The 25549-nt window shown below is 45.4% G+C and overlaps 3 protein-coding genes across 3 annotated transcripts; 1 reads left to right on the forward strand and 2 right to left on the reverse strand.

Moving 5' to 3' along the window:
- Positions 1-312: 312 nt before the first annotated feature.
- On the forward strand, positions 313-2327 carry Defb135 (defensin beta 135). Its single transcript, XM_042699873.1, has 2 exons — positions 313-370; positions 2137-2327. Exons 1-2 carry the CDS (start codon positions 313-315, stop codon positions 2325-2327), a joined length of 249 nt encoding a protein of 82 aa, XP_042555807.1.
- A 5606-nt stretch (positions 2328-7933) lies between these two features.
- Positions 7934-10018, reverse strand: LOC122125274 (beta-defensin 43-like). The gene is made up of 2 exons (XM_042699874.1): positions 9961-10018; positions 7934-8067 (listed from the first exon to the last, which is right to left on the reverse strand). The coding sequence occupies exons 1-2, from the start codon at positions 10016-10018 to the stop codon at positions 7934-7936; spliced, it is 192 nt and encodes a 63-aa protein (XP_042555808.1).
- Positions 10019-12054: 2036 nt separating this feature from the next.
- On the reverse strand, positions 12055-15802 carry Defb130b (defensin beta 130B). Its single transcript, XM_042699875.1, has 2 exons — positions 15745-15802; positions 12055-12236 (listed from the first exon to the last, which is right to left on the reverse strand). The coding sequence occupies exons 1-2, from the start codon at positions 15800-15802 to the stop codon at positions 12055-12057; spliced, it is 240 nt and encodes a 79-aa protein (XP_042555809.1).
- Positions 15803-25549: the final 9747 nt, after the last annotated feature.

Consider the following 25549-nt stretch of genomic DNA (forward strand, 5'->3'; position numbering starts at 1 on the left):
AGCAGGCCCTGTGCTTGTGCACATGACTGGCATGCTCAGTGCAAAGAGCGACTGAGCACTCTGGGTGTGGCCTTCCGTCGAGTCTGCTTACAGACTCAGTTTCTAGCATGCAGTTGGCACCAGCAAGCAGACTTTTGTGCTTAAATGTCATCTTCAAAGTCGGACCTTTTGTTTATGGGACTGCTCAGTGGAGCAAGCAGTTGTTCTTGTTCTCAAAGGTTCATTAGCCACGAGTCTCCCCCTCTCTCGAAAGCTACATAGAGCGGGACCCTCCCTCGCACACCAGCTGCCTCTGTGTGGATCGTCTTGGCCATGAGGAGCCTACTGTTGGTCCTTGTGGTTCTTGTCTTGCTCTCCTGTGTTCCAGCAGGTAAAGCAGATCTCGTTCCCCGTGGATTTAAGGACAGGGAAGGGAGAGTGAGTGAGGGTTCTACATTGGTGAGACAGGGAAGCCAGGAGAGAGAATGAGAGCAGCGGTAGATGCTCTGGGCTACTTCAGGGTAGAGACGATTTGCTAAGCATGCATAACAGGCTCTCTTCTGAGAAGACACTGGCTCCGGACTTTGATCTGGAGAGTCTATGGAGCTTGTGGAGAAGGTCAGGTTGATATTGGTACAGAGGGAGCAAAGCAGACAAAAAGACCTTTTAGTTGGGTACAGGTAGCTCATGCTTCTGCTCCCAGCCATTCAGGAGGCTGAGATCTGAGGACTGCCATTTGAAGCCAGCCCAGGCAGGAAAGTCTGTGAGACTCTTATCTCCAATAAACTACCCAGAAAAGACAGGAAGTGGAGCTGTGGCTCAAGTGGTAGAGTGCTCGCCTTGAGCATAGACAGGCTCAGGGACCGCATTCAGCCGAGTTCAAGCCCCAGGACTGGAAAAAAAAAATAAACAAGAAAAAAACAACACCCAACACACAACCTTTTGCAGACAGGAAGGGTTCAGTTGGGCGGCATTCTCTTGAGGGTTCTTAGAACGTGCCTCTCCTTACGTCAGCTAACTGTGGCCTGTTTCCTAGGGAAAATGTCCTGAGCAGAATGTGCACGCAGAGCAGTAAACCAACTTCTAGCTCAGCGGCCCATGAAGCATGATTTTTTTTTCTTTTTTAGCACTCAGCATTTCTGTTCCTGGACAGACGCAGGGAACTTGACAAAAACCAAGAGCTGACTTAAGTTAGAAGCATGGGAGTTCTCAGGATGACAGAAAGCTCCTACCTTGGGCCTCAGGCTTTGACATTCGAGCTATGAGGTCACCGATGGCCCAGGGTGACGTCATAAGCAGCAGCGGAGGATGGGCTGTGCCTGCGGCCCTCCCGCCCGCTGTGTGACCGTGTCTCAGTCTGCACACTCTGCGCCACCACGGAGACTTTTGTCCCCAGAGACCACCGGCACGTGGAAGACGAGTTTGACTCGATTATTTTCACGTGCTGCTTCACTTTTCCACAAAGGCCCAATCCACACAGGGAAACAACTGGTGGGGAGAGAATAAGATAGAGCCTGCAAAACTGGGGTGACTGGGGGGGCTGCGTCCTCACCGCGTGCCTTCCCGATGCCAATCTTGCACCCCTGATTTCCAAGGAACTTAGGTCTTACCATCTGGAAAAGTCACTGGCAAGAGCTTTGGGCGTGGGTTTCATCCACTAGGGGTGTTCTGAGGACCTGAGCCAGGGCAGGCAGGCGGCCACTGAGCAAGATGTGGTGCAGAACAGGATGGGGAAATGCAGTAGAGCCAGGGGCTTCCGGAGCGATGGTGCAGCCATCTTGCATTCTCCGTGCCCATGCGTTGGGAATTGCTCACTCAGACTCCGCATGCCTGCTGCCCACTGAGGCCCCATGAGTACACCTGGACAATCTTTCCATCCCTAAGGGTTGCTCGCAGAAGCACCTGCCGCTCCCTAACACCTGTGTAGAATCGATTTGTGAACCAGGTAGCTGTGGACCATGGGAGCTCATAGCTCATCATAGGCCCCCTTTTTTCAGAGAGAAGCAAATTAGAAAGGTGCTATCTAGACACAGTTCATCTTTGGGTATCCTGAACCTGTCATTCATGTTGTAAAGCCCAGCCCTGAGTCTAACCTAACCTTGACCACATGATCCAGCCGGATACTGACTGAAAATCCACCTTTGTTTCTGTTGGCAGTTCGGGGTGGAGTGAATAACGAAATAAGACAAATGTATCATTCATGTTGGCGAACAAGGGGTGTTTGCAAGACATCGTGTGCATCAAATGAATTGTTTCATATCCTCTGTGATGACATAGATGTGTGCTGCATAAAACCAGAACATATGCCGCCTTTGGTTGAGCCTGAGCATGTAGAGTTACAGCGTTAAGTGCGGAGTGGCTATATACTGTGTTAATAGCTAGCTCGATTAAAGTCACATACACACTCTTTTTGATTTAAGTCTTACATGCTCTTATCAATTGCAACATTTAGTAGGGGGACAAAAAAGAATAGCTCTCTCCTTAATCAGCCTGCATGCCCAACTGATGAGCATGCTGGGGACTGAGTGGGAAAGTCTTTAAAATATATACTACTTCTGGGAAAGTGACTCCTTTGGGCACAAAAAGTGTTTGTAAAATACTCTCTCTCTCTCACACACACAGATGGACAACTCTCTTTGAAGGGTGCATGTGGCATAATACATTTTTTTTTGTTTAAAAGAAAATCCAGACATCAGTGTTCAAAGTTTAGTGTGTCAACCTTGAAGTCTCTGGGCTCATTTGATTATAAAAATGTAAAAAAGGAACAGTAAGAACAATGAAATGTACCCAGGGTTAGAACAAAGGGAAGCCCTTCTCCAAGGTGAATCTGAGCCAAACCCCAACCTACTTTTCCCTGTAAATGCCCATCACACTGGGGTGCACATTGTACCCGCCATCCACTGTGCCCACCCCATCTGGGTAGAGTCCTATCTTGCTGTCTTTCCCTTGCTTTGCTTTACCAATAGACTTTCTTGGTCTCCACCTTGATGTTTCCTCAAATTCTTTGTTATGACAAAATCACAAACTCAGTCCTTAAGGTCCAGGCGAAGGCCGCCTCCTCCTGCAGACCTCCTTCCAGCAGCGCCACTGGTCATTGGTCTGGTCACCGTCCTTTGGTGACTCCACCGGGATGGGCATCATCGGATCTGGGGACAGTGGTCGGTTCTGGGGACAGTGGTCTGGGTCTCGCCAGGGTGAACGCCATCCGGGTAAGTAGTCTGCTTTCCTCCTCCTCTCTGCTCCTTTGCCCTGTGTGGACCCAGCTCTCTGCAGAGCTCAATTCTCACTTGGCTCTACTGACATGGTCTCTTGGTCTCTGCCTCTTTTTGGTGACATCATCACTGGCATTCCATCTGACAAAGGCCTGGAGCTTACACAAGGAATGGAGCTTACACAGCTGATGGGCAGGGACATGAGGGGGGAAATGGGGGAAAGAGAAGCAAGGGGTGACATTGTCCAAGAAACATTATACTCTTCACCTGACTTATGGGATTGTAACTCGTTTGTACAACTCCTTAATAATAACAATTTAAAAAAAGAAATGGAACCCGTAGAATCAGGGGACATTCTGTGGATTTCCCATTTCCATAATTTTGAGGATATAAGTTTTATTGGAACCATACAGTCCATGGTATTTCATTACCACACTGGGCTAAGACAGTAACTCAAAACTTGTCTGAATAGTTCGGTTAGTAAAATTCAATCAATGCATACAGACATTTAATCATTATTTAATTATTCATTTATTCATTCTCAGGCCAGTTTCTATAAATTCTGTGACTCAGAGACTGCTGAGGTATAGATCTGAGTATGCTAAAGATCTTAACCACAATGCATTTCTAGCCTAGACAAAAACAAAAACAAACAAACAACAACAACAACAAAGAGGAAGTACAAAATGTCCTAAGAGGAGAAGACAAGACAAATATTACTAGATGTTTGCAGTGTGAAGTGCTCTTGTGAGCTTGCAAGCGGATGAGATCTCCCTGTAGCTCAGTGCCTTGAGTTAGACTCACAAAGTTTGGAGACATACCACTCCCCAGAATGAACAAATCTGAATATTCCTCTATTTCTATATATGACAGTGTTAGAAAGAAAATAGCAACAGGATTTGCCTGTTCATAGAAGCTTTCAGTCAACGCACACCGTATCCAAGCCATCAAGTCCTGTGGGATCAATGATCTTCAGGAGAAATGACAGACGTCCTACAGGCTGGAGATGCCTCAAGGTCAAACTTGTATCATCCTCACATCTGAACCTTAGCAGTTCCTGGGTCACGGGATTTATGTACCATGGTCTGTGACTTGGTAACTGAGCTGAGTGGGTGATTATTTAGTGAATGAGTGAACGCTGTCTGCAGGACCGGGTGTTATGAATTAAAAGCGTGGAGGCAGCTGTCATGGGCCGGGCATTTTTCACACCATGTACTGGGTTACTTGGTCAGACAGAACCCAGGGACACCCTGGGCACTCTGGGAAGTGAAAGCCTCATGGTGGTGTCACGAGGTGAGAAGTTCCTCTGGCAGTGACAAGCGAGTAAATGTGTCAGGCACTAAAGGGAATGTGATGGTTGTCTGGAGGCTGTGACCCTCTGGTCCTGTCCTCAGCTTGAAGGATTCTGGATCTTCTCTCAGTTCCAGCTGTTGGGTCACACGCTCTGAAGATACTTCCAGGCGCTGCAGAACTACATGGGCTTTGGCTGGATTTGGTAATGTTCAGTGAGGAGACTCTTCAGAGTCAGGAAAAGATAGACACGCCAGCTGTGCAGCCCTGCGGGCCTCCTTAGCTGCTGCTTCCTCTGCTCAGACTCCCCCTCTCCCGCAGAAACCTCAGGGATTCTTTGGTTGCAAGCAGTTCCAACTGTGTTTTCTTCTGTTCCTAAGGGATTCACCAGTTAGAAATGGACAATAAGCTCATTTCCAAGACTAAGCTATCTTTAAAAAGCTTAACAATGAGCTTTTTACTGTTTTGTTGGGTTTGGCTGTCATACAGTTATATTCTTAGATTTGAGACAGAATAGGGCATTACTAGTGAAGCGTATAGTGCTAGCTCTCATGAGTCCGGTATCTTTACACCTTACGTACCGGCACATTCTACAGTGATCTTCTTTAATCCCTGCAAGACCTTGTGGTTCGTATTAGTTTTCTTTCTTTCTTTCTTCCTTTTTTGCCAGCCCTGAACTCAGGGCCTGGGCACTGTCCCTGAGCATCATTTGCTCAAGGCTAGCACTCTACAATTGGAGCCACAGCACCACTTTTGGCTTTTTCTGTGTATATGGTACTGAGGAATCAAACCCAGGGCTTCATGCATGCCAGGCAAGAACTCTACCACTGAGCCACCTTCCCAGCCCTGCCTTTTTCTTTTTTTTTACGTGAAGAAACAGACTCACAGAAGCTTAGCTTTGTCCAACAAGCAAGTTAAAAAGCCAAGATATGGCCTAGGCCTTGCTGATATCCCAGCTGATGGATGCCTTTTTCTGTTTTGAAAATTACACGGTCTCTGGGTGAGTGAGGGACTTGCTCTTTTGGACGGAGCTTCCTCTTGAGGGCAGCTCCCCTCTTACTGCTGGCACTGGATTCTGAAGGATGGAAAAGGCAAGGCAGTGAGGAGAGGCTTCGTGGCAGGAGGGGTGGGAAGGTGTGTGTACTCAAGACTCCCAGACCTGGGCGCACTGAGCTCAGGGCAGGCATGCTAGGCTGAGTAACCCGGAGGAGCCAGACTGACAGCCCTGTCCTGTCTGACAGCTCCTCCTGCTACGTGAGCACAGCTCCTCTTCTGCCCCGAAAGTGGGAAGGGAGGCCCGAGGGCCAGCTGCCTTTTCATTCCCTAAGCATTTTACCACTTGAGCCACAGCGCCACTTCTGGCTTTTTCTATTTATGTGGTACTGAGGAATCGAACCCAGGGCCTCATGCAGCTAGGCAAGCACTGTACCATGGAGACACATTCCCAGCCCACCTGTATATTTTTTAAGAAAGCTTTGCCTGTGCTTAGTTTGCTGTTCGATAGTTAGTTGTTCAATAGTCTGTACCCTTTGACGAACATCTCTATTTTTCTACTGCCTGGCACTCTGCTTTCTACGTCCATGATTTCAACTTTTAAAAAATGCTCTCACCATGAAGAGGTGATAGCTGTGTTAGTTACCTGATCACTGTACCATGTATACATGTATTGCAACATTTTGTACCCTATAGTGAATAATCACCACTTTTAAAGTTAAAAAAGAGATTCACACAGGAAAAAAAAAAAACCAACAAGATGCACAAAAGTGAAAGAACCATATAATAAACTCATATATTTTATTATCCAGCTTCCAGAGGTAGATTTTTTTTTCATTTATCTTTTCAAGTTACAACCATGAGGGTAGGATTCCAGTTACAAAGCAAATTCCAGACACGTTGCTCTTTCCAGAGCCTGCTTCTGCCGATGGCAGTTTTTCTGTTTTTGTTTTTGTTTTTTGCCAGTCATGGGGCCTGAGCTCTGGGGCTGGGCGCTATCCCTCAGCTCTTCAGCTCAAGGCTAGCACTCTACCACTTGAGCCACGGAGCCACTTCTGGCTTTTTCTGCTTATGTAGTGCTGAGGAATGGAACCCAGGGCCTCATGCATCCAAGGCAAGCACTCTACCACTGAGCCACCTTCCCAGCCCAGTTTTTCTGTTTTTTGGTTTTTTTTTGGGTCCGGTCGTGGGGCCTGAACTCTGGGCCTGGGCACTGTCCCTCAGCTCTTCAGCTCAAGGCTAGCGCTCAACCACTTGAGCCACAGCACCACCTCCGGCTTTTTTCTTTTTGCTTATGTGGTGCTGAGGAATCGAACCCAGGGCCTCAGGCATGCAAGGCAAGCGCTCTACCACTGAGCCACCTTCCCAGCCCCCAGTTTTTCTGTTTTTGTTTGCTAGCTTTACACAGTCAGTATGCCATTGGTATGCTCACAAGGCGAAGAGTAAGTTCCACATATCAGCCCGAACCAAAGTGATACCTTTCCATATTGAATACTGCATGACTCAAGAGATAATTTCCAAAATAAAATGGGTCATGACGCAAGAGATTAATTTCCAAAATGATTTGGGATTGTTGTACGGTAAATCATCCCAGAAGCCACATTTTAAAATATAGAATATTGGAGTCTTTATTATGCAGTTAGCAGGCTGCAGGCTGCCAGTTGTTACAAAGGCCTGCAGCATGCAAATACACATGCTAAAGAGGAAAGAAATAACAAAAACAATACCAACAAGCCAGTTCAGCTCCAATGGAGAGCTGAATTAGGACTCCATGATGACTGGAGACAAGCCAGGAGACAGGACCCAGGACACGATCATGGAGACACACATGGCATGGAGTTCTCTGGTTAGGTTGGTCCAGGCCTAAATGGGTCCGTGCAGGGGGCAGATCCTCGGGAAATTCCCAGTCCCGGGCACTGGACTGACAGAGTCAGTAACCTATCAGCCAAGGGCCTGCCTCTGCCTTCAGGGGTACGAACACCCATTACCTGCGAGGCGGGTGATGGGGGGGGGAGGTTTCCTTCCCCCAGCATATTACCTGCGAGGCGGGTGATGGGGGGGAGGTTTCCTTCCCACAGCATGAAGACAAGATGCCAGACCCTACCACCCACCATGTGGCCAATATGGCGCCAGCCAGACCTGGCCTCCTTACTGCAGGATAATCTTACCTTCCCCAGAGAGGATTTTGAATTGTTTGCTAACTGACTGGGAGGTAGTAGGATAGGTCAAGAAACAGTGTGCTTGTAGATAGAAATTACGGAAGTAAATGCTAAGATTCACACATGACAATAGAGTGGTGAGACTTTATCAAGTGTGTATTTATTTTAACCTGACCATCTAGACATGTAGTTATGGTGACATTTCTTTTATCCATCATATTGATTATTATGGGATACATAAGGGCATTCTACACACTTTTTGTTTGTTTTCCTGGAATCCAAAGAGAATATAGAGACTTTTCACCATTTCTTTTTTCTCTTAATTTCTGATTTCTTGGTCTTACAGCAGATGCTCCAGTCTTCGCAGTATCTAACTGAATATTCATCCATGTTGCACTTCATCCTGCAGCTGTAGTATCTTGTTGAACAGGCAGCTTTGAAAAGGAAGCTTCTGGCTTTGAAAAGAGAAGAAAAGTTGTAATATACTATATTGCTTGCCCTTCTTTATCTCTGCAATGCTTCAGCAAGAAAATACAGTAGTGGGACTGGGAAGGTGGCTCAGTGGTAGAGCGCTTGCCTTGCATGCATGAGGCTCTGAGTTCGATTCCTGGTACCACATAAGCAAAAAGAAAACAGCCGGAAGTGGTGCTGTGGCTAAAGTGGTTGAGCGCTAGCCTTGAGCTGAAGAGCTGAGGGACAGCGCCCAGGCCCAGAGTGCAGGCCCCACGACTGGACTGAGAAAAAAAAAAAGAAAATACAGTAGCAACAAAGAACCTTCCTGGAAAATAAATAAATCCATGCGAGATAGTGGAGCCAGAGGGTAAAGGGAAGTTATTTCTTCCATAAAGAGAAAAAAGGTAAGACGGGACTTAGTTGTTGTTGTGGAGCTTGAACTCAGGGCCTGGGCGCTGTCCCTGAGCTCTTTTGCTCTAGGCTAGTGCTCTACCACTTGAGCCATAGCTCTACTTGGAGTTTTCTGGTGGTTCATTGGAGATAAGAGTCTCATGGAGTCGGGCTGGGAAGGTGGCTCAGTGGTAGAGCGCTTACCTTGCATGCCTGAGGCCCTGGGTTCGATTCCTCAGCACCACATATGCAAAAAGAAAAAAGATGGAAGCGGCGCTGTGGCTCAAGTGGTAGAGCGCTAGCCTTGAGCTGAAGAGCTGAGGGACAGCGCCCAGGCCCAGAGTTCAGGCCCCACAACTGGACTCCCCCCCCCCAAAAAAAAAGAATGTTTCCATGAATTTGTAAATTTTCTGAACTTCTTCCTATTAATGATTTATAGCTGCATGTCACTGTGATTGGAAAAGATGCCTGGTATGATTTCCATCTTCCTACATGTGCTGCAGTTTGTTTCATGATCACTTGTGGAGAATATCTGTGTGCACTATATTTCTGCTGTTGGAGGGACTATTTTACATGTTTGTTTAGGATTTTGGTCTAAACTGTAGTCCCAATGCAATGCTTTCTTTTTGAATTTTCTTTTCTTTTCTTTTTTTTTGTTTTTGGTCTGGTTGTGGGGCCTGAACTCTGGGCCTGGGCGCTGTCCCTCAGCTCTTCAGCTCAAGGCTAGCACTCTACCACTTGAGCCACGGCACCACTTCTGGCTTTTTTTAAAAATTTTTTCTGCTTTTGTGGTCCTGAGGAATCGAACCCAGGGCCTCATGCATGCAAAGCAAGCGCTCTACCACTGAGCCACCTTCCCAGCCCTGAATTTTCTTTATCTATCCATTGCTTGAAGTAACAATCCCCTCCTATACTAAACTTTTCATATCGATTAATACCTGTTGCATGAGCCCCTGCAATCTCAGTGGAAGGTTTTTTTTTTTTTGTTTTGTTTTTTTTGTGCCAGTCCTGAGGCTTGAACTCAGGGCCTGGGCACTGTCCCTGAGCTTCTTTTGCTCAAGGCTAGCACTTGAGCCACAGTGCCGCTTCCAGCTCTTTCTGTTTATTACAAAAGTTCTTTTTGAGGGCCCATATGTGTACTTGGCACTGATTCTAAAATCCCCGGTGAGGACAGTGTTTTCCACCTCTTCCCCATCCCCTCTGCCTTCTTCTCATTTCCCCAAATTTCCTGTCTGTAGCTTCCAACCATCTTTTGGTCTAGCAGAAACCTCAAGTTAAAGCTCATGCCTTAAATTAACAAAAGAACCACCTTATAGATGCTGTCTTTAATATCAGCTCTCTAACTTTCCACATGCCCTTCTTTGGACAGTAAAAATATACCCTTGTTCTTATATTTTCAAACTCTGTGTTTCAAACTCTGGGAAGACCTTGCCTCTCTCTCACCTCCATTTTCTTAACTCTGGAGTGAAAAGTCTCTGTCTTACCTGGAGAAAGCATGGATAACAAGGCAAAGGCCCCGAGGAAGGAAAGCAGGGCTCTCATGGTGAGCACACGGATCCCAGCCAGCAGGTGAGATGCCCAGAGCTCCTCTGTGCACACAACCCCCACGAGGCAGCAGCTAGAGGATTATTGAACCTTTCAGTAGCAAGAACATCTCTGTGTTCCAGGGAAGCTTTGTGTCAGAAGATTGCAAGCTGCAGATGTGCCCGCCAGTCACTCCAAGTACATTTGTTAAATGCTGGCAGGGTTTGGACAAAGGTCAGAGAATATACTCAGCATATACTCAGCCATGGTGCAGGGAGGGAGATTTGTTCTGTTGAAACATCAATATTGCCTTGTGGTTTCAGGAGGAACTGTGAAGATTAACATTTACAGAGTCAAAGTATTTATCTCCTTTATCTCCCTCCTCATGGGAAAAGAAAGACTGGATAGAGCAGTGTGTCATTGACTCATCATCTTGGGAAGGTACGGTCACATGATTAAGGGATGGTTGGGTTAGAAAATACACAGGTTGATGGAGATGCCTAGCCTCCAGGCTGCTAGCCCTCCCTCCTGCCAGGCTACAGAGCCAGGGCAGCTGGGCCCAGCCTCCCTAATACTCTACAAGCACAAAGGATGACCTTGTTGGAGAGCACTCCATTCATGGCCACCAGGGCTGATCTGGAATCTTCCCCAGCTCCGATTACAAAGAAGGTACCAGTTTTTCTCATGGATCTGTGAGTCCTTAGCCTTATGAGGAAAACTCAGCGAGTTCAGTTCTTATTGCAAAGCAGTAACATTCCTGAGCGAAATCACTGAAGTCCTTCATGGAACAGGAAGAGCAGAAGCTCTGGAGACCTTCTGACAGCTGTAGTCTGATGAGGCGGGTGGGCAGTCAGGGTCCCCAGGATGCCTGAGAATAACGGCTGGAGATGAGGAGAAGGGTGGGAGGAAGGTCCGCTGAATTATGGGATGGGCTGGTAACACCTAGTGAGCATGGAACAATGCTTATCCCCAGATGGCGTAGGGCCCCCCAGGTGAAAGATCAGGTGCTCTGGCAAGGGACTTCCTCAAAGAGCACAGGAGAAATGGCTCTTAAGTCAAGTTCTTAAGTACAGGTTGTTACAACAGAAGACGAGTTCATTTACCATCAGATAGTGAATTTGACCTAGGAATTTTCAACTTCATTGAGTATGGCTTGCCACAAGGCACAAGCCCTGTGCTCAGCCTCATTGCTGGCTTTCATTGGGTGATCATGACAGCCCACTTAGGTTGTCCATCATGATATTTCAAATGATAGCAGTTATGAAGTTGGTTGCACACAGTTCTCACCCATGATGATACACCGTTATAAATGTTACTTTTGATTTTTTTCTTAATGCATATTATTCATAATTGCTCTGCCCCCAGTGTATCTGTTTATGCCTGTGAAGACATATGCATTACTCTTGCCTGTTTTATTTTATTTTTTTATTTATTGCTTAGCAAGGGTCAAGTGCTCTTGCCTATTTTATGGTGCAGTGGCCAGTAAGGTGTTCTGCTTTTGTGTTTTCCAAATGAATTCTGTCTTGTGTAAATAAATGCCTCTTGCAGGAATTTTAATCTTTTTGGATTTTAACCAGTGCAATGCTGTCATTTGGGACTGTGTATTTTGGGGTGATGGCCCCAGTCAGGTGCCTTATTCATGGTTTATGCCAGGCAAGTGCTCCCCCCCCAGCTATCCTCCCTACTGGAAAAGTGGGGCTTTTCCAGGACCACAGGAGGAAGAGCGCTGACGCCCAATAAGCAAATGCCGTCTGCTGTGAGTTCATTCTGAGTCTTGCCTTTGTCTTTTTTCTTAGGCACTCATATTTTGTATACTTATCTTCAGGATATGAGGCGACAGTATGACTCAGATGAATCTCATCGCTTTGAAGAGGCTGCTATGCGCATTAATAAGAAATGCCCCAGGGACCAGTTCCTATGAAATGAGAACAACATTTTTATTTCCAGTCCAAGAGGAAAAGGAAGTTTGGCTTAACTGAAGTCTACCAGACGTGTCCACACGTTCTGGAGTTGGGAGCGCTCCTCGTTTGGGAACACTCCTCGTTTGCACCCGTCTACGAAGGTTTTGCTTTGGGCACTGGAGTTGGGTAGGGTCCGTATATCCACCACTTCCGGCAGCACACCTTGTGGCTGCTGCATTCGCCCATCTTGTGTTCTGTGGTTGTGCATCCTTTCTCCTGGCACTTTCCTTTCAACATAGTGCATCTCTTTGTCCCTGGAATGAGGCCAGTATTTCCTGCACAGGAGGAGATGTGACATTATCCGTTCACTACCTACACGTTGGAAATATTCAAGCAATGACACCCTCTTCCCTCCCCTTGGAGAATGATTTGAACATAATGAAAAGATCAGCCACCTAGACAGAAGCAGGATCCTATGTGGAGACAAGGGACTACAAGGGATCCCATACACCTTGGAAGAAACAGGTTGACTTCTTAAATAGTATAGCGTTGTGGTCTGACCCTCCCCCAGGCACCGCTGGTTTTGGAATTTAGCTGGTAAGGCACGGCAGAGCTGAATTTCCCAACTAGTGAACCTCATCCTATAACAAATGCTCCACATCTCCTCCCTGACAAACGCTGTGCAGAATGAAATCATTGTTCTTCGGTCCTCCAGTGTACTGCCAGCTTCATTTTCATCTCCTTCTGTAGATACCCTATCATTCAGATTCCACCTTCATTCAGTTCCCCAGCTATTTAAGAAACAATGTCCCTACCACTCCTGGGCATCTACCCAGAGCATCACAAGTCAGCAGATGGTAAAGACACGCATATACACTTGCACTATGCACAATAGCCAAGTTATGGAAACAGCTCAGATGCGCTACTGCAGATGAGTGCATCAATAAAATGTGGTACCTATACACAAAGGAATTTTACTCATCCAGAAGAAAGCATAAGGTTATGTCATTTGTAGGGAAATAGATGGACCAAGAACAAATCATATTGAATTAAGTAAGCCAGGCTCAGAGACACAAACATCACATGTTTTCTCTTATATGTAGAAGCTAAATCTAAAATATAACTGGACATGAAAACATATCTGGGCTCTATGCATTAACATACAAACAGAAGAAAGGAGGATGTTCTTCAGGGAGGGACCTCAAGTATTATTCCTCTGAAGATCTAATATGCTATATCAAAAGGAATTCCAGATAATGGAAATATGAGGTTTTTATTGTTGCTACTAGTGTTTGTGTTTACGTTTTTTAGGAAGGTGGGAAAAGGGTGGGCACAGAAATGCAAGGAGTAGGGTAAACAAATGCACTAATGGTGTTCAGTGTACACTATGTAAACTATGAGCTATGCAACTTGTGGCAGGGACAGGAAGGGAAATCTGGAATAATGTGAAGGAAGGGGTGACATTGTCTGAGAATTGTATTCATTACCTGACTCAGGGACTTGTCAACCCTCTGTACAACACCTTAACAAGAACAATAAATTTATATTAAAAAAGAAATAATGTTCTTGAGCTACTCAATTCCTTTTATGTAGAGATGTGTGAAGAGAATTCTTCTCAGAGATAGAAGGTATTATTCCTTAAATGTATCCATATATTTTTTCCTGGGGATTGAACTCAGGACTCATGTTCTTGTTTAGCTTTTCAGTTCAAGGTTGGTGCTCAAATACTTGATGTACACCTTCACTTCTGGCTTTTTGCTGGCTAGCTGAAGATAAAAGTCTCAGATCTGTCTACCTGGGCTGGCTTAGAACTGTGATCTTCCGAGCTCAGCCTCCTGAGTAGCTAGAAGTATATCTTTAAGCCAGCTGTGCCTGGCTTCATATGTTTTCTTTTCTTTTCTCTTCTCTACTTTTCTTTTTCTTTTCTTTCATTTCTCTTCCTTCCTTCCTTCCTTTCTCTTTTTCTTTCTTTCTCTCTTTATTTTGTCAGTCTTGGGACTTGAACTCTGGGCCTGGGTGCTGTCCCTCAGCTCTTCAGCTCAAGGCTAGTGCTCTACCACTTGAGCCACAGTGCCACTTCTGGTTTTTGAGTAGTTAATTGGAGATAAGAGTCTCACAGACTTTCCTGCCTAGGCTGGCTTTGACTGTGATCCTCAGATCTCAGCCTCCTGAGTAGCTAGAATGACTGGTGTGAGCCACTGGCACCTGGCTTCCATGTTTTTTAAATTCCTGTCTGTTTAGGATTATACAGCCCATACTTTTCTCAATTTTAGCATCTCCCTTGCCTTTTGAGCACAGCTAGGGGATCACAGTGCATGTTGCTGGAGAGAGAGAGAGAGAGAGAGAGAGAGAGAGAGAGAGAGAGAGAGAAGAGAGAGAGAGTTTTGCTAATGTTCTTTAATAGAAAGTAGTTCCTGACCATCCTGCTAAACCTCAATTCCATAATGTACCAGTTCTGATGGGTCTTTGATGTCTACCTTCTTTGACTCTAAGAGTTTGATGGCTTTCTTTGGCTGAGATTTAAAAAAAAAAAATAGTTGTTATTTCATGTTTAAACACTTAGCTATCCTTGTTTCTAAAGAAAAAAAAACAAAAACAAAACCATACATAGATAGAGAAGCTGGTGCAGTTTTTGAACTGAGGGCTCCTAACCTGTGTATGGGTGTGCCCTAGCCTTCGTAGAAACTTCAGCCAGAGCAGTTTCGTGTTCTACTCTGCCCTTAGCGAGTGGTTCCTAATGATCTCTATGCAGTGAAACAGTGGAGTGATGGGAAAGCTGGATGTAGCCCACAACACTAGCTCTGCCTTGTCATGACCATTCTAGATGAGAAAGTCACCATCTTTTGGAGGAAGAGGTGGCCTTTCACCGGCCAGGTGTGGAAGGCACTGGTTGAGCTTTATTTCCAGTGTAGACTCCAAATGCATGAGTTTGGCAGGCAAAGCCAGAACAGCTACCATTTTCTTTGCAGGATAGAGTTTTGTGACGCAGTGGCCTGTACAGTTTACCTGCTGCACGGGGGATAGGACAGAATGAGTCTCTGCTTAGGAGATGTTTCTTTCTTTCTTCAGTCAAAAGAAGTAGAACAATTATTCTGCCAGTGTTGTGCTTCCTGCTAAATGTAAATCTGAAATTTAAGGGCATCTTTTTCTGCGTAGGAAGCCAAAACGTAATGAGGTCCCAGGGACTGTGACACACGTTCATGCCCCGACAGTAGTTGGAGGCAAAAAGATAATATTAAATCACTTATTGATATTGATACCTAGGAATAAATGCCCTTCCTCATGGATATTTATTTGTAGCCTACTAGACATTGGCATAAACATATAGACCCACAGAAGAAAATGGTTGTCTAGTAGATAAATAGAATTTGTATAGTTTTCATATGTTATAATGGTTATATTACATGGCAGTGGGAGAAAGGATACATAGTTAATCATTGCCATTGGAAAAAAGAAGCAATGTAGACTCTCACTTTTATTGTATCTCAACATTGGTGTCTGTCGATGAAGCTAGGACAGTGGAAACATGCCAAGGATGAAACAGGAGGCAGCGGACCCTCACCCGTGCTCTAGAGTCACAACTTCCTTGGAAACAGAATCTATGAAGTCACGAACTGTCTCCGGCCCCCCCCCCCCCCCCCGCCCACCTCCCCAGTGGCCACAGCCTTCTCCTACCGTTAGAGCTCTTGCAACCCATTCTATGTTGGCAGGACTCCCCACCCTGCTTCTTGCTTTTGGCATCCTTGGGTCTAAAGGGGATGCGCGGGGGCATCCAGTACAATGCTCAGAGTGGAACTGAGGCTTCTTCCACAATCCGCTTCTGGGATCATGCCACCCGCTTACCTTTTGGTATTATAGTCACACAGAGCAGAAGAACAGAAAGAAGGGGGTGGAACCTCATGGTGGAGTGCCCAGAGGAGTGGAGCGTGGTCCTGGAGCGTGGTCCTGGGGGATCGTGGGCTTTTATGCACTTCTGGGGCTGAACTTGCTCTTGGTCAGTGAAGCCGAACACATAAAAAGATGAACCGGCTTCTGCTGGAATGTTTCCAAACTCTAGTCGGGGAAACTTGGTGACAAATTAACCTAATTACAGGAAACCAGGTTGGTAATCATTTCCTTTGTCTATGGGCTGTCAGTTTCACCGAGGTCAGAACCATTCACCAGTTTGCTTTTTTGTAAAACTTCTAAATATAATTTCTTCTTTATGTTTTCTTTCCAATTTTATTTTATTTTAGCTGACATGCTATAATGAGAATATTGTATGTATACAACATGTAATGATAAAATCAGGGCAATCAGGGTAATTATCATTTTAATTTCTTCAAATATTACCCTTTCTATCTTGGGAAGGTTCAAGTTTTTTCCCAGGTTTGTTTTTGTTTTCTTTTTTTTGGGGGGGGGGGCGGGAAGGGTTGGTGCTGGTCCTAGGGCTTGAACTAAGGACCTGGTCACTATTCCTAAGCTTTTGTGCTCAAGACTAGCACTCTACCACAGGTTCACTTCCAGCTTTTTGGTAATTTATTAGAGATAGGAGTCTCATGGACTTTCCTACCCAGGCTGGCCTTGAAGCATGATCTTCAGATCTCAGCCTCGGAATAGCTAGGATTATAGGTGTGAGCTACTGGGCACCTGGTACTTTTCCAGCTTTTTAGATGTACGATTAACTGTTGTTTACTACAAGTAGTCCTCTGTGATTTATAGCATTAGAACTACTTGTGTTTTGATACCACCTTCTTACTGCTCACACTCTTCCTAGCCTCTACTGACTTCAATTGTATACTAAGGCTGTTATAACTTTTTTAGCTTGCACCAATGAGTGAGAACATTACCACATTTATCTTTTCTGTACCTAGTTTCTGTCACTTAACATGTTCTCAAGTTCTATCTGTGCTCTCTTACATGAGAACAGTGTTCAGAAACCTTTGCAAGGCACCATGGGAAAAGAATTACAGAGTTGTCAGTTTGACAAGTGTCTAATTCATTGAAAGAACCTAACCTAGTGGATTGAGCTCCTGTAGTATTGTCTCCTTAGTTTAAATCACTTAATGGTATAATCTCCAGATCCTTTTAAATGGTAAAATAGTTATTTCATTATAGATGTATTTTACAATTTTTTGAAAAACATTTATCCATTTTGGACACTTAGATGGGTTCGTTGTCTTAGCGATTGTGAATAGTGTTGCTGTAAACACTGGAGTTTTTGATGTCTGTCAGGTGTGGAGAGCATTGTTTACTGTTCATATAAAGTCCATGAGATCATGTCTGGTGCTCTACCACTTGGGCCGCAGCTTCACTTCTGGCTTTTTGCTGCTTACCTGGAGATAAGAGTTTCATAGACTCTCTTGCCTGGACTGGCTTGGAGCTGTCACCCTCAGAACTCAGCTTCCTGGTAGCTAGGCTGATGGGCCTAGTGGCCTGGCTGCCAGTTGAGTGTGAGCAACGAGAATGCTGCCGCAGGACCAGGTGTGATCACAGGGGTCGAGAATGCCCAAGGATGCACTCACAATGATGGTGTGAGCACTGGTTTTAAAGATGGGAAAAGGGCACCGTGATTCATGTTCCACTATTGCCGAATAAGATGGAGGAAGTGAGCCGCAGAGCCTCTTGGTCCTGATGATTTTGGTCCACTGAGGTCTATGCCGAGCTTCTGGATTTGGATTTGAACCCAGCACCTCATGCTTGCTTGGTAGACAAGTGCTCCTGTCATATGAGCCACTTTGTTTCTTTTCTTTCTTTCTTTCTTTCTTTTTTTTGCCTTTTCAGATAAGTCTTTTAGTTGAGACTAGCCTTTAAATGTCATCTTCCTTCCTATGCCTCCTTCGTAGTTGGGAATACAGACACATATTATTATGCCAGGCTTATTTGTTGAAGAGGAATTTGATTAACTTTTTGCGTGGGTGGGGGAAGGGAGAGGGAGGAGGGGCTGGGTTGGCCTTGAACCACTTTTGTCCCGATCTCTGCTTCCTAAGTAGCCAGGACAGGCCTGAGTCACCACGCCTGGCCCTGGGCTAAGTGTCGAATCCATAAAACGGGTAGATAATCACTCTTGATTGCTTCAGTCCACTAAGGTAGTGGCAATTTCTCACAGCAGTTGAAGAAAAGCAATGCAGTAGTTTATACGATGGCAGGAAATGCTCAGTAATGAGCCCCAGTGAGGTGGAGGACAGGGAAGTTCCACAGAGCTCAGCTATAAGTACAGGGACAAGCCAGACATAGATTGTGCTCTGAGCATTGCTCTGTTCGCAACCCAGGTTTGTGGTAATGCTTGACTTCTGGTTTTTCATTTGGCCTTTGGTCAGAGAGGGGAACGTGGCAGGACTGCGTGGAAGTGGAATGGGGGAAGGGGAGGAGTACCCCCGCATGTGGATGGAGGAAGGCTGCTGTGTAGGACAAACCCAGCAGGGGACAAAGTGCTCACCCCGCCCAGCTCACTCCCAACCCCACCCAACAGAAGGATGGAATGTGCTGGAGCCAACCAGTGATCCATGAATTTTCCCATAGGTTTTTGTTCATTTTTCTTTATTGCTTATTGAGGAATCAAGAAGTATATCTGTGAGAAACAAAGATGGGGGAGAGAGACAGAGGGGGTGGGGAGAAACATTTGAAGGAATAAGATGCTTCAGCTCTTCCTGGGCGTGGTGTTCTGGATCCTGGGATGCTTGCCTAGGGGCAGGCAGCAGAACCTGTTATCTAAACAGCGCCCCACGTAGACTTCCGTTTCAATGCAGTATCTTTGGCAGGAGCCGTTTGGACGTTCACAGATTTCCTTGAGACTGCATTTGACTGCGCAGAGAGAGGGTTATGGTAACCACTGATCAGTCTGACTGTATTTTTATACGTGGGGGTGGGGACACCATTTGGAAACCACTTTGTATGGGTGCTTGTTGGTATTTAATTTCTTACACCAGTACTTTAAAAACTGTGGACAATTTTCTTGAAAAGAACCCAGTAATAGTGGGTGCTCCTAAGTAACAAAAGACTGGAGCAGTGTCCCTCTGCCCTGCGTGGTTCCACGGATGCGTGCTACTTTGTACTCATGCGTCACATTACCTTCTCCTCGCCTTGCCTTACCTTCTGTTCATTTCCCTTAGTCACATTGCGTTCTATTCATTTTCCTCATTCCCTACTCTCTCCTCAGACAGATGAAGAGAGATTAGTTCTACTTAGGATCATTTATTTTTCTGTGTGAGTGTGCTTCTGATTTTCCTGGAGTAGAATGTTTTTAGAGAAGAGAAATACAGTTCCCTCTCCCTCTCCTCTTGTATAATAGGTCATCATATATCTTTAATATGTGTATATCTAAAATATATCTGTACTGGATATCAGAAGTAGAACTGAAATACAGCCTTAAAGGACAATATACTTCAAATATGTGTATTTGTATATTAATATGTGTATTTCTGTAATATATCTGTATTAAATGTCACAAGTGGAACTGAAATACAGCTTTAAAGGACAATACACTTCAAAGAAATGGGTAGAGAGGAGATTTGCCTGGGGGAAGGAAACCATATTCCTACATATTCAATGTGTAAATATGTTTGTGTTGGTATTTGCTATGTTCTGATGCTTCATCCCCCAGGTAATATATAATGTGTGTGTGTGTGTGTGTGTGTGTGTGTGTGTGTGTGTGTGTGCATCTCACAGTCAGTTTCAAGTCTTGGAATATGGCAAGGACTCATTAAATGACTGAAACATTTGGTACCATACCCTGTAGTCTGTTTTGAGAACATTTCCTGTTACTCTATGTTCCCATGTCTTGTGCTGTTTTACTGTAGCTGAAGGAATTGAATCTCTCAATCATAGGACTTTTAAAAAATGTCACATCGTTGCTCATTTGCAACAGTTCAAGTCACATGAAGGATATTCTTTGTGTTGGGAGCTCTTGGGGAGTGAGCCTTGATCACTATACATTGTAGACTAATTGCTGTAAGTAAGATTCAGTATTCTAATGCCCCCGTAGACTATCTTTTCTATCCACAGAGGAACTGAGTGTGAGGTCAGGAAGCCAGGCCCCCCACGATCACCTAGGGGTCCAGTGACAGGGCCAGGGCCATGGTGTGTGTTCTCAGCTTGATTCTCTGTCCATTGCTTAAGACCTTCCATGTCCTCCTTAGCACGGCCAGGCTGTCCCTCGACCTGTGATTGTATTAAGATCACGTGATCCTCTCCACTGGCCTTGGCAGAGTCTTCCCATTCTTGCAGCCTCCAGGTCGTTTTGCCTCTGTGGTTAGCAGGGTGACCGCTCAGTGAGTGCTCGTGAGAGGAGTCAAGGGGCACACAGGGCAACTCTCGGGCTGGATCGCGAACAAGGACCATGCAGGGGGGTTACCACCTAATGATTTCTGTGCTAATCATGACAAGGCTATTTTTTTTGTTTTATTGAAATACCTTTATATTATCTTGAGAAATTCTTAACCTTCCCTTCAAAGAACAGAAAGCATTGTTGAGGTGACCAGCCATTCACTCATCTTAAAGCCCACGTGGTAGGTAGTGATGTGCTTCACACATGCTCATTAATTGAGGGACAACGTTAACACTCCTAGTGCTAAAAGGTAATCAACATGATTCTTCCTGTGAAGCCTGTACTTACAAGACCTTTTCAACTTCGTGTTCTAATCTTTCAAATTTGTGTTACTTCTGGTTTTTCTGTTTTAGTCATGTGGTTGCTCCTTCCTTCCTTCCTCTCTTCTCTCTTTCCTTCCTACCTTCCCTCCCTCCTTCTCCCCCACCCTTTTTGTTGATAATGGGGCTTGAACTTGTGGGACCTGGGTGCTATCTCTGAGCTCTTTTGCTCAAGGCTAGGGCTCTACCACTTTGAGTCACAGCACCACTTCTGGTTTTCTGATGGTTATTGGAGATAAGAATCTCATAGAACTTCTTGTTGGCTTTGAACCACAATCCTCAGATCTGAGCCTCCTGAGTAGCTAGATTTACAGGTATGAGCCACCAGTGCTTCAGTTCTTCCACAGATCTTACTAGTGAAGTCTCTCTCTTCCTTTTCTAGTGCTCTATTTTAGAAGTGCATGGACTTCTACTTGGATTGCATTGCATTGCTATAGACTATTACTTTACAGGACTCAGTCATCTTTCTTTCTTTCTTTCTTTTTTTTTTTTTTGGTCATGGGGCCTGAACTCTGTGGGCGCTGTCCCTCAGCTCTTCAGCTCAAAGCCAGCGCTCTACCACTTGAGCCACAGCACCATTTCCGGCTTTTTCCACTTAAATGGTGCTGAGGAATCAAATCCAGGGCCTCATGCATGTGAGGCAAGCACTCTACCACTGAGCCACCTTCCCACGTGAATCTAAGGCATCATATGGGTTTGTTATTGATGCACTTGCTTTCTAACATATAGTGGATATTTAACAAATATCCGATAAAAGTGGCTGTCCATCTTCATTCTCTCTACATTTCAGTATATAATTATTATTATTAGCATTATTATCATTAAGTAGTTAGGGAGTTGCTGCTTGACAAAGCAATTTATTAATACAATGTATCTTGATCCATGTCTCCCCTTTCAGCATCCTCTCTCATCCCGCCCCTCCCACACCCTTGTTGATTTTGTAATATACATTAGATTCTTGTAATATACATTAGATTCCTGACTACATTCTCCCTCTCAGCACCACGTTTGCATTTTGCATTTGCAAAGTCAGAATTATCTTTTAAGCTGCAATAGGAAGTGGTCCTAGTTGCACACATTTAGGAGGAACCTCTGGATTCACAAGAGATAGTTGTGCTTTTTCTGTTGTAAACGTTTGGACCTGTCTGTTGGCATGGGTAAAACTTTTACATTGGCAGCTGGTAAAAATATAAAAGGCTCTCCCATGCCTTGCGTCTCCATGCCTTTTCTACTCTTTCCTAACAGGCCAGGTCCTGGATTCTTAGGAAAAGATAAGAAGATATTCCTATTGGTGTAGAGCAGTGCGTCTGTTCTCCTGGACATATTCAGGAGCCACTAGAAGTTTCCCGATCTATTTCCAGTGTCCGTCATTGGAAGCACAACTGCGCAGGCCGGCCTAGGCCTGGATGCTTGTCTGCATGCAGGTAGCTGGAGGACAGTGGTCACAGGGTCTCTGTCCATGACTAAGCTCTGCTTTAGCTGACTAGTTAGATGTTTTTAAGGCAGAAGTAATCCAAAGATTCCAGTGCAACTTCTAAGTGTAGAGTCTAGCCCAAGGAACCAAGAATACTGGCAGCCATTGGCCATTGATTGGGAGCTTTGTAGACAATAGGAATCTGGCAAAGAACACCCCCATCCCCGCAAATCCTCTCTGCCTGTGTTCTCATAGCTCCTATGCTAGGGCCTCAGTATGACTTTTTGGTGCTTGAGTAAAGAGATTTTCAAGCACTTGAGACAGCCCCAGCTTGGCTGGATGATTCACAGCACTGCCGTGCTCTTAGTCAGCCGACCTCAACTTTCTGGGGAGACCCCTCCCGCCTTTTCATGGCACAGGTGCCATGAAAGGTTTCACTTCTGAAACCCTACCCGGGCCCTGGCCCTCCACTTTTACCTTTAACTCCAGACCTAATTTTGTTACCTGGTAGAACTTGGCAGAGAATGGTGAAGAGGAGGATGGCGGTCTTCATGGCTGAAGAAAGAAAGAGCTTATTTGCAGAGGCAGAGAAGGCTTCCGTCTGTGGCTGTCTAGAATGAGCGGAATGTCTTTGTCTGGGTGAAGAGAGTGCTTCTGTACCTCATTAAGGGATCCTCGGGGACAGAGGTGCTCTTGGTGTGCTGACCAGTCTTGGTGGGAGAACTAAGTGCTTGTTTGTTTGACCCTCGGGGCCTTAGGAAGATGTGGTCTCATAGTTCTGACCATACCACGCGGTGCTGTAGAACATCATCTACACACATTTTGGCAACAGATGAAATCTTCTGTAGTAAATTACAAGTGGTTTGGTGACAGTGGGAAACGATTTGTTTCAGATAGTGCTACCATCTCCAGGGTCGCAGAACTCTGCTCTGTCTGAGAAGCATGCAATTTGATTGCATTTTGAGGATTTGAGTCTGAGGTTTGAGGAGTGTGAGACAAAGAGGCAATGCTAACAAGTAATGTGAACAGGAGAAAGTAAAATGGAGCATGAGATTCAGAGACAGGACCAGGAAGCATTAAGATAGTCAATGCAGTTCAGCCACTGTAGGGCTCATGTTATTTTGTAGAACTCAGTGTCTTAAGCCTCACCATGCCAATGTACATTCTCCTTGTAAATGAGTATTGGCTACAGTATTTACCAGATGGACTCTTAAATGTTAAATGGATGTTTTGAGCAGAACATTTCAATATTTCTTTTTTTTTGGTCATGGGGGCTTGAACTCTGGGCCTGGGCACTGTCCCTGAGCTCTTCAGCTCAAGGCCAGCATTCTACCACTTAATCAATAGCTCCACCTCTGGTTTTCTGCTGGTTAATGGGAGATTAGAGACTTTCCTGCCTGGGCTGGCTTTGAACTGTGATCCTCAGATCTCAGCCTCCTGAATAGTTAGGATTACAGGTGTGAGCCACCAGTTCCTAGCTTTTCAGTATTTCTTAAGGACAAATATTTCATTCTTTTTTCTTTCTTGGAGGTTGTCGGGCTTAACCCCAGGGCTTTGGCACTGTCCCTGATCTTCTTTTACTCAGGGCGAGCACTCTACCACTTCAGCCACAGTACCACCTCTGGTCTTTTCTGTTTATGTGCTACTTAGGAATTGAACCCATGGCTTCATACATGCTAGGCAAGCATTGTATCACTAAACCACGCTTCCAGCCTATACTTGCATAAGATATGGCACCAGCCACCATTTCACACAGCCATGAGACCAGAAGTACAGATACCTAATCCTAGAATGCCACCCTGAGATGCTCAGCGGCCATTCCTGCTGCGTCGTCACCACCACACTGCGTCTACCTCAGCCCCTTGGCTCTCTTCCCTTCTCCTCCCCACCACCAGATACTTCCTGTCTGCACCAATACTGCACTACACCCACCCCTGCGTGTCTAGCCTGGCGTCATCCATGGACCGAGCATCTGCAAAGATCCCCCCATCTTGGAAGGCCCCTCGAGGGCTTGGCTGGTTGGACATTGGTTCAATCCCGGGAGCGAGCGGTTCAGGAACTTGAGGACGCCATCCATTTTGTGTCTCCAGTGTGGGATTTCCACATGGTGAGCTCTAACACCACTGCAAGTACGCATGCCAATTGCATACACACTCACTTTGTCCCAGCCAAGAAAGGGGCCTGGCCCTCAATCCACCCCCTGCTGTCCTGTGCATGCTACAGAGCCATCACGGAAGCAGCTGACCATGGACTCCACCCTGGAGGCCTTTGTACACGGCTGGTACTTGCTGCTCCACACTTGAATATCCCCCTTCTCCCCAGAATTTCATAGTACCTGTCTGGTCAGGTGGCTGTTGTGGAGACCCTAAATGGAGCTCTAGGGCTCCTGGGAAATCACGGCGTTCCAGGGACCCAGTTATACAAAGCTTGTCCCTGAGGAATCCCAGCTTCTTCAACAGCCTCTCGGTGCTCTCAGTCCTTGTTCCTTCCCCCCACACCCCGTGAGAAATCCACTGACTTTTGAATATTTTCCTGCTGGAGCCCTTCGCAGAGCTGTGAACAGGCAAGTTAAAGCTATCTGGGTCACCAAAAGTGAGCCTAATTTGTTTCCTCATTTTTGTAAGCATCTTTGTCTTACCTTTGTTATTTACTTTTCTAACATTGTAATACAATTTAAAGGACAAAAGATGTATTTGGATTCACTACTTCAAAGGATTCTTCTGTTCTTCATTCCTTGGACCCGTGCCCTGGGCAGAACATGAGGGCAGTGGGGAAGTGGAGCAGAGGAATTCCCACACCTCACGTCAGCAGAGGCTGAGGGAGAGAGGGAAAATGACAGAGAGAGGAGGAGTGAGGGAGAGTAAAAAGGAAGGAGAGCAGAATAGATTCCTCCTGGCATGACCTTCAAGGACATACCCCAAATGACCTGCTTCCTCCACCCAGAATTCCACATGCTTTCTAGAAGAGCCCATTGACGGGGGACAATGTATTGAAAGCAGGGGTCTAGGGGCTGGGAAGGTGGCTCAGTGGTAGAGCGCTTGCCTTGCATGCATGAGGCTTTGGGTTCAAGTCCTCAGCACCACATAAACAGAAAAAGCCGGAAGTGGCACTATGGCTCAAGTGGTAGAGTGCTAGCTTTGAGCTGAAAAGCTGAGGGACAGCACCCAGACCCAAAGTTCAGGCCCACGACCAGATCCGCCTCCTCCCCGCCCCCCCAAAAAAAGAAAACAGGAGTCTATTGGGAATATTTCATTATCAAAACATAAGAACATGAATATATTCTATTATGCAAAGAAAGAAAAAAACTAGATAGCAAGCACAGGTGAAAATTTTTGGAAAATTCTCAATATCTTTACATTTGGTCACTGATTTATTTCTAATTTTGAATATATACATGCATCTTATGGCAAAGTATAATGCTAACATTCTTTCAAAGCAACTTGTATTACTTACTGTAAAGAAAATATGCTAATCAGCAACCTGAATATGCATACTTTGAGAAGTTATACTGGAAAACACAATTCCTTCCCCACAGTATTGAAAGTATTACACCAGTGACTACTTCCACGCTGTCTAAGGTTGTAGGATATACTAGAAACTTTCATCCAC

The sequence above is a fragment of the Dipodomys spectabilis genome, unplaced genomic scaffold (genome assembly GCF_019054845.1).
Source record: "Dipodomys spectabilis isolate Male_0828 unplaced genomic scaffold, ASM1905484v1 ptg000263l, whole genome shotgun sequence".
Classification (NCBI taxonomy): Eukaryota; Metazoa; Chordata; class Mammalia; order Rodentia; family Heteromyidae; genus Dipodomys; species Dipodomys spectabilis.

Coding starts and splice junctions, on each gene's coding strand:
- Defb135 (XM_042699873.1), top strand. CDS start 313: ATGAGGAGCCTACTGTTGGTCCTTGTGGTTCTTGTCTTGCTCTCCTGT. Junction 371..2,136: donor GCTCTCCTGTGTTCCAGCAG/GTAAAGCAGATC, acceptor TTCTGTTGGCAG/TTCGGGGTGGAGTGAATAAC.
- LOC122125274 (XM_042699874.1), bottom strand. CDS start 10,018: ATGAGAGCCCTGCTTTCCTTCCTCGGGGCCTTTGCCTTGTTATCCATG. Junction 8,068..9,960: donor GTTATCCATGCTTTCTCCAG/GTAAGACAGAGA, acceptor TCCTTTTCAAAG/CTGCCTGTTCAACAAGATAC.
- Defb130b (XM_042699875.1), bottom strand. CDS start 15,802: ATGAGGTTCCACCCCCTTCTTTCTGTTCTTCTGCTCTGTGTGACTATA. Junction 12,237..15,744: donor TGTGACTATAATACCAAAAG/GTAAGCGGGTGG, acceptor CCTCCTGTGCAG/GAAATACTGGCCTCATTCCA.